A 7,890-nucleotide genomic window follows, 5' to 3' on the forward strand; every position below is an offset into this window, starting at 1 on the left:
ATAAAATAGTTTTATATATTGAATCTTGTTTATTTATTGAAGTATTCTATAAAATATTTCAGATTTTCATTTTAACACAGGAAATGGTGTTTTCTAACAATAAACAAAAATAAAATAACACAAATAACTAAATGTAAAGACATTGCATTCTTTCTGCATTCAAAAACTAAAAAAAAAAAAGCAAAAGATAAGTATTATAATGGCATTTTAGACTTGTATGATTCATGAAACACGCCATCAAGTGTGGTAGTGCAACAGGATTTTTCTTTTTCTCTCTTTTTTTAGATATATGAACATTTTTCGTCTCGGACACACTGATTCATAACGCTCCGAAGCTTCCTGAAGCAGTGTTTTGAAATCGGGCATCACTAAATAAGTCGTTATTTTGTTTTTTTGGGGCACCAAAAATATTCTTGTGGCTTTATAATATTAATATTGAACCACTGAACTCACATGAACTGATTTAAATATGTTTTTAGTACATTAATGGATCTTGAGAGAGGAAATGTCATTGCTCCGGCCTCACTGAGCCATCAGATTTCATCAAAAATATCTTAATTTGTGTTGTGAAGATGAATGAAGGTCTTACGGGTGTGGAACTACATGAAGGTGAGTAATAAATGACATTATTTTCATTTTTGGGTGAACTAACCCTTTAAAGCAGAACACTGAAGCTTTGGTGGATTTTAATAATTTATTTTGATTTTGATCATGAATGACGGAGCTTTCATTTTTATTTGATCCCGCCGTTGCTGATGCTCGGGGCCCGGCAGAGGCCCTTCCCACGGACTTCGAATGCCACGCCCTTATACGTGGCCACGCCCTTCGCATCTGTGCACAGGTCGGGCAGTAAACGCTCCCAGATTCGCTGTTTGGGATTCAACTCTTTCTCTGGTTCACCTGCACATCACAAACAGAGTCCGTTACTAACACTAACAGCTGTTTATGAGCGGTTTATGATGAGCAGCTCTTACCGGGGAAACTCTGGAAAGTGACTCTGTCGCCTGGCTGAGCAGCAGTGGGCGGAGTCAAGGGTTCCATCCTCTCTTGATTGACAGCACAGAGGAGGCGGGCCTGTGACTGAACACCTCGTACTTTCACTGGTCGCACGTTACACAACAAAACCACCAGACAACCGACCAACTGCACACAAACACAATACACAATTACTTCACCATTACAAAATGGTATGCAACCGTGCAAAAGTATTGGATCCGTATTATTATTATTTAATATATTAAAGAAATTAATACTTGTGTTCAGCAAGGATGCATTAAATTGGTCAAAAGTAAAAAAAACTGTAAAATGTTCGTGGTGTTTTTAACCTGTTCTGGATCGGTCAGTCCACTGACCACGGTTCTGGGGGCGGGTTCTCCCAACTCCACTTCCTGGATGTACAGTGACGCTGAATCCGGATGTTTCCGGACGTCCAGAATCCGAGCGACCCGCAGGTCCAGACGGGACACGTCGGGTTTCTGCTCTCGCATCAGAACACACTCGGAAGTCTTCGGAAGTGCCGTGTCCGCACCTGCTCCTGAGACACACAAATCTGTCACTAGAAATTAATCTCTGAAATTGAACAGGATGAATCAAAATGATTCATGTATAATACTGCCAAAATCAGTACAATACATATACAAACAAATGCATGTCAAAAACAAAACAACAAACAACATGATCAAAACCACCACAGTTTACTCAGATATCGATCCAAATTATAACTATATAATGCCAAACTCACTGTAATGTGGCGCTTTAGGGTTAGTAAATACAGGCTTGTAAGCTAATAGTTAGAACTGGAGGTAGTTGAAGAATCCTCATTGATCACTAATCTGAGTCTTGAGTTCTCTGTGTCTGTGGTGGCTGCATTTACATGTATGCATTTGGCTTTAGAAGCTTGTTTATGCCTCAAAATAAAAAATAAAAAAGGTAATTGCAACTGAAAATGATTCTGACTTTTTTCCCCATCGCAATTGCAAGTTTTTATCTAACAATTCAGAGGGAAAAAAGTTAGATTTGCGAGATATAAACTTATGATTGCAAGAAAAAAAGATATAAATTCGCAACTGCGGGAAAAGTCGGAATTGTGAGATATAAACTCACAATTGCAAGAAAAATTTATTGGGATATAAACTCGCAATTGAGAAATAAAATCAATTATGAGATATAAACTCGTAACTCCAAGAAAAAATAATTGTGAGTTATAAACATGCAATTCAGAGAATAAAAAGTCAATTTTGAGATATAAACTCGCAATTGAGAAATAAAGTCAGAGTTGTAAGATACAAACTTGCAATTGCAAAAAAATTATTGTGAAACAAATTCGCAATTTTGAGAATACAATAATTGATATATAAACTTACAATTGCACGAAAAAAAAATGTGATAAACTCACAATTGTGAGAAAAAAATAATTATGATATAAACGCAATTGTGGAGAAAAAAAAAATCAGAATTGGAGACAAATTCGTAACTGCAAGAAAAAAATAATTGTGAGTTATAAACATGCAATTTTGAGAAATAAGTCAATTTTGAGATATAAACTCGCAACTGAGAAATAAAGTCAGAGTTGTAAGATACAAACTTGCAATTGCAAAAAAAACTATAATTGTGAAAAATTCGCAATTTTGAGAAAAAAATTATTATTATCACAACTGCGAGAAAAAACAATTGTTTAATTTAAACTCACAATTGTGAGAAACAAAATTTGCTAAACTCGCAATTGTAAGAAAAAATTATTGTGAGATATAAACTGACAATTGCAAGAAAAAACAGTTGCCAGAAGATATAAACTCGCAATTGTGGAGAAAAAAGTCAGAGTTGTAAGATACAAACTCGCCATTGTAAAAAAAAACAATAATTGTGAAACAAATTCGCAATTTTGAGAAAAAATAATTATGATATATAAACTTGCAATTGCAAAAAAAATTATTGTGAAACAAATTTGCAATTTTGAGAATACAATAATTGATATATAAACTTACAATTGCAAGAAAAAGTTGTGATAAACTCGCAATTGTGAGAAAAAAATAATTGATATAAACACGCAATTGTGAAAAAAAAATCAGAATTGGAGACAAATTCGTAACTGCAAGAAAAAAATAATTGTAAGATATAAACCTGCAATTTTGAGAAAAAAAGTAAATTATGAGATATAAACTCGCAATTGAGAAATAAAGTCAGAGTTGTAAGATACAAACTCGCAACTGCAAAAAAAAACAATAATTGTGAAACAAATTCACAATTTTAAGAAAAAAAATAATTGTGATATATAAACTCAGAACTGCGAGAAAAAATTGTGATAAACTTGAACTTGCGAAAAAAACAATTGTTTAATTTAAACTGACAATTACAAGAAAAATTGTGATAAACTCGCAATTGTAAGAAAAAATTATTGTGATATATAAACTCACAATTGAGAAATAAAGTCAGAGTTGTAAGATACAAACTCGCAATTGCAAAAAAAAACAATAATTGTGAAACAATGAGAATACAATAATTGATATATAAACTTACAATTGAAAGAAAAAATAGTGATAAACGCAATTGTGAGAAAAAAATAATTGTGATATACAAACTCGCAATTGCAAGAAAAAATAATTAAGATATAAACACGCAATTGTGGAGAAAAAAATCAGAATTGTGAGACAAACTCGTAACTGCAAGAAAAAAAATAATTGTAAGATATAAGCCTGCAATTTTGAGAAAAAAAGTAAATTATGAGATATAAACTCGCAATTGAGAAATAAAGTCAGAGTTGTAAGATATAAACTCGCAATTGCAAAAAAAAACAATAATTGTGAAACAAATTCGCAATTTTGAGAAAAAAATAATTGTAATATAAACTCACAATTGTGAGAACATTTTTTGATAAACTCGCACTTGCAAAAAAAACAATTGTTTGATTTAAACTCACAATTGCGAGAAAAAATTGTGATAAACTCGCAATTGTAAGAAAAAATAATTCTGAGATATAAACTGACAATTATTCAAGGTTTACGTTTGATCAGTTCATGCACTCACTGGGAATCGAACTCACAACCTTGCTGTTGCAAGCATTCCTTTAAACGTTCAGCAGTGGAATGATAACAATATTCCACACAAACGCTCTTGTTTTCTTGAGAATGACTCCAGGGTTTGGTCAGACTCACCTCTCCTGTCTCTCCTGCGTCTCCCTTCATGATGAGAGTGTGCGGCGCTCGTCTCCGATCGGGACGACGGGGCCGTTTCTGATGGAGGGGCCGTGTCCCCCAGCAGGGCCGTTTTAGATGCGATTGATGCCGTCAGAACTCGCTCCTGATGCAGCTTCACTAAAACACACACACACACGTGAATCTACATGTGTGCGCTACTGCATATCTAGCTGTGTTTCTCACATGTTTTCTATGTGATGTTCCACATTCATTTTTTTTATCAGGATTTTGTGAGGATTTTAAGTACCTGCTTTCCTCTTCTGTGTTTCCTGCAGGTTTTTCTTCAGATCATCGATGTCTTTCTTCAGTTTGGCATTTTCAACAAGCAGTTTCTTCTCTTCCCTCACTGACGCCTGCAGCACTACACAAATAAACATAAAAAACACAAACATATTAAAAATAAACATTGCAGCATAACTTTGAGAGAACCTTGCAAGAACGTTAGCTAAAGCTCTGAGAACGTATCCTGTTAGCTTGGAGGTTAAAGGGTTAGTTGACCCAAAAATGGAAATTATCCCATGATTTACTCACCGTCAAGCCATCCTAGGTGTATATGACTATCTTCTTTCAGACGAACACAATCCGAGATATATTAAAAATATCCTGGTTCTTCCAAGCTTTATAATGGGAGTGAATGGGGGCTGAGATTTTGAAGCCCAAAAAAGTGCATCCATCCATCATAAAAGTAATCCATACGGTTAATAAAGGCCTTCTGATATGGATATGGATATTTAATATGGATATTTTTCTTACAAAAACCCATCGCTTCACTTCAGAAGGCCTTTATTTTTTGGGCTTCAAAATCTCGGCCCCCATTCACTCCCATTATAAAGCCAGAATATTATTTATTATAACTCTGATTGTGTCTGAATAATGGGATAATTTTCATTTTTGGGAGAACTATTCCTTTAAGGTTTGTGTTCGGGTTAGACACTTAGTTGTGATGGTTAATGTTAGAGAATGCATTCAATGAACGTCCTTACAAAGACAGCCAAACAAGTGTGTGTGTGTGTGTGTGTGTGTGTGTGTGTGTGAGATAGTCTCACTGGCTTTCTCCTTCAGGAACAGAAGCTGCTGTGTGAAAATCTCCATCATCTTCTCTTCATCCTGAGGATCTGATATGGAGGCCGGAGGTCTGTTATGAGACATCTGCACCTGAGACACAAAACAAACATCAGCGCTCATGAATTCATTCATAAATATGTCTGGCACAGATTGAGTTCTGGCAGAAAGAGCCCTGTGTGTGTGTGTGTGTGTGTGTGTGTGTGTGTGTGTGTGTGTGTCAGCTGTCACTGTCCAGACACTATAAATACACACACACTTGCTCAAGCCACAAGATCAACTCTCTCTTCCCATTACCGTTCATGCACGAATACACACAAGTACATCAAAGTACAGACACTGAACTGAACACAACACACAAAACATCACAACAAATACACAGAAACTAAACTTCTGTCAGAACAAGAACACAAAAACAACAACATAAAGGAAAATGTTCAGGATTTGGAACATTGTTGTTGATTATGGGTTATTATATGTGCAAAAATTAAATTATTAAAGTGGGTGTGTGTAGGAACAAAAACACGCAATTAAATGTTACGGTAACATCCCAGCTAACAGGGAACATTCTCAGAACGTTCTGCCAAGGTTCTCTCAAAGTTATGAACAAAACGTTCTTCCAGTAACATTAATAGAATGTTCATTCAAAGTTATCTGGTCTTTATACGTGTTCTCAAAGTGCACAAAAACATTATTTATACATCGTTCATGAAGCGTTTTTTTTTCTTTCAGAAACGTTACAGCTGGACCTTTAAAAAAAAAAAAATGTTACTACTTGTTTCAGAACGTTCAAAAACATTCAAAAGTAACGTTCTCGTAATGTTTGCAAAATGAAACGTTCCCTAAATGTGGCATAAACAACAACAAAATTCTTAAAACATGTTTTTGAATAATCTGAGAACATTCATAAATAACGTTTTAAGCAAAACGCTCTCAGAACATATTTTTATTAGCTGGGAAGGTTCCATTTGTTTGTAACATCAATGAAATTTTAGCAATGTAAATTTCTGCATTATTTAAATCAAAAGTTATAGAGGAAATATTATTAAAAAGACCTGAGCTGACATGAACTAACAATAAACGTTTTTGAACGTAAAAAAAAAGATTAATAAACGCTCATTAGCATTAACTAAGGCTAACTAATGACATTAGTAGTGTGTTACCAATGTTACTTGTCTAAGAGACCTTCGAAAATTATTCCAGAGCAGTTATGTACATGCCATAATAAATATTTGGTATAATAACAAATATTCACCTGTAAAGTGAGTTCTGTGTTTCAGTGGCGGTCAGAAGCAAAGGAAAGGACTGAAGTGTCTGACTCTGTCTCTCTCCCTCTGTTTCGGTCTGTCAGCATTCCCGATGTGAAACGTCGAGGCACATGTGCACACGATAGTATCATATTCTCCTGACCTGGACTCTCTTTAAACAGGTGTCAGGCTGCGTGTGTTTGTGTGAAAGTCGGCAGTTCATTCTGTAGTTTTACTGTGAGACGGTGGGCGTGGTTACGTCACATTCACACAGATAGTAATATGACGTGTTTTTGTAGGCCAAGTCATAAATTAGCATCACACTTCCCTCGACAAAAACATTGAATTATTGCAAAAAATATGTCCTGTGTCAGCAAAGGTTTATGATATGTACAAGTTTTGTCCGTCAAGATAATTTTCACGAATTAACACAGCATTTATTAATTTTGAAGCCTAAATACAATCGTCAGAAACAAGCTAACCCAGAGATTATAGATATAGAAAGACGGTTCACTCCTATTTGTTATGAATGGAAGAAATAGATTCGCAACGCGCAATATGGCGGAATTCATCCCGCCTTCTAAATAAAAGAGCCAATCGCTGATTGATAAAGTCATTGCGTCACTGCAGCTGCCGTTAGAAGCTCCGGTTCCCATAGAAACCCGAGACTCGCGCATAGGACTGCACATGCTCATTAGCATAAAAATAAGCATTTTCAACGCTTTTTGAGCACAAGAAACAACAATTATGTGACAGTTCATGTTAGATTTTGTTGCTGATTTGAAATATGTTATTTAATTGTGAGTTCACCAAGCTGTTTTTGAGATTTCAGGATTCTCTTGGATGCTCGAAATAGCTGACAGGAGGCGTTGCAATATGGCCGCCGAGTGAACTTTCCTTGAAAGGGACTTTGGCTAACCTTGGGCTATAAAAACGAACTACATGATCTTAATTATTATTTTTTTTTAATTCCTGAAAGCTTGAGTTAAATTAGTTTGCAAGAGCGTTGTTATAAAAAAGCAGATTATGAGTAGATGAGTTTATCTGTTCGGTGTGTGATGATGTTTAATGTCCCATTTAGACACTTGTTAGCGACCGCCTTTTACAGAGCTGAGTAATCAGTTACTCATTCCAAATTACATGACAAAAATTGTAGTTAGTAATGTAATCCATTACACATTTAAGGTAGTGTAATCTGACTACTTTTAGATTACTCTTGACCAAACTCATTTATCACACTGATTTGAATAGGATAATCTTGTGCCATATTGATAGCCTATAAAAATACATAATATATTCCATTCTTTATCAACAACATGAAGTGAGTTTAATGAAAAGCTCATTAAATCATACAAATGTAACATTTAAAATAGTTTATTTTATTTTAA

General features: G+C 34.9%; 1 protein-coding gene across 3 annotated transcripts; it reads right to left on the reverse strand.

Moving 5' to 3' along the window:
• Positions 1-686: 686 nt before the first annotated feature.
• Positions 687-6,633, reverse strand: aimp1b (aminoacyl tRNA synthetase complex interacting multifunctional protein 1b). Of its 3 annotated transcripts, none has more exons than XM_067371789.1 (7): positions 6,511-6,633; positions 5,240-5,348; positions 4,441-4,554; positions 4,152-4,310; positions 1,326-1,528; positions 975-1,143; positions 687-900 (listed from the first exon to the last, which is right to left on the reverse strand). In XM_067371789.1, exons 2-7 carry the CDS (start codon positions 5,340-5,342, stop codon positions 734-736), a joined length of 915 nt encoding a protein of 304 aa, XP_067227890.1. In that variant the 5' UTR covers positions 5,343-5,348; positions 6,511-6,633; the 3' UTR covers positions 687-733. The 3 variants fall into 3 exon arrangements, with proteins under 3 accessions (XP_067227890.1, XP_067227889.1, XP_067227888.1); XM_067371788.1 differs by having other exon boundaries at positions 1,326-1,534; XM_067371787.1 differs by having other exon boundaries at positions 1,326-1,549.
• Positions 6,634-7,890: the final 1,257 nt, after the last annotated feature.

This window comes from Chanodichthys erythropterus, chromosome 20 (assembly GCF_024489055.1).
Source record: "Chanodichthys erythropterus isolate Z2021 chromosome 20, ASM2448905v1, whole genome shotgun sequence".
Lineage (NCBI taxonomy): Eukaryota > Metazoa > Chordata > Actinopteri > Cypriniformes > Xenocyprididae > Chanodichthys > Chanodichthys erythropterus.

What these genes read in the sequence shown, in the direction of transcription:
- aimp1b (XM_067371787.1), bottom strand. Translation starts at nt 5,342, where the DNA reads ATGTCTCATAACAGACCTCCGGCCTCCATATCAGATCCTCAGGATGAA. An exon ending in GTTCCTGAAGGAGAAAGCCA is followed by an intron (nt 4,555 to 5,239) that starts GTGAGACTATCT and finishes TTATTTGTGTAG; the next exon opens with TGCTGCAGGCGTCAGTGAGG. An exon ending in CACTTTCCAGAGTTTCCCCG is followed by an intron (nt 901 to 974) that starts GTAAGAGCTGCT and finishes TGTGATGTGCAG; the next exon opens with GTGAACCAGAGAAAGAGTTG.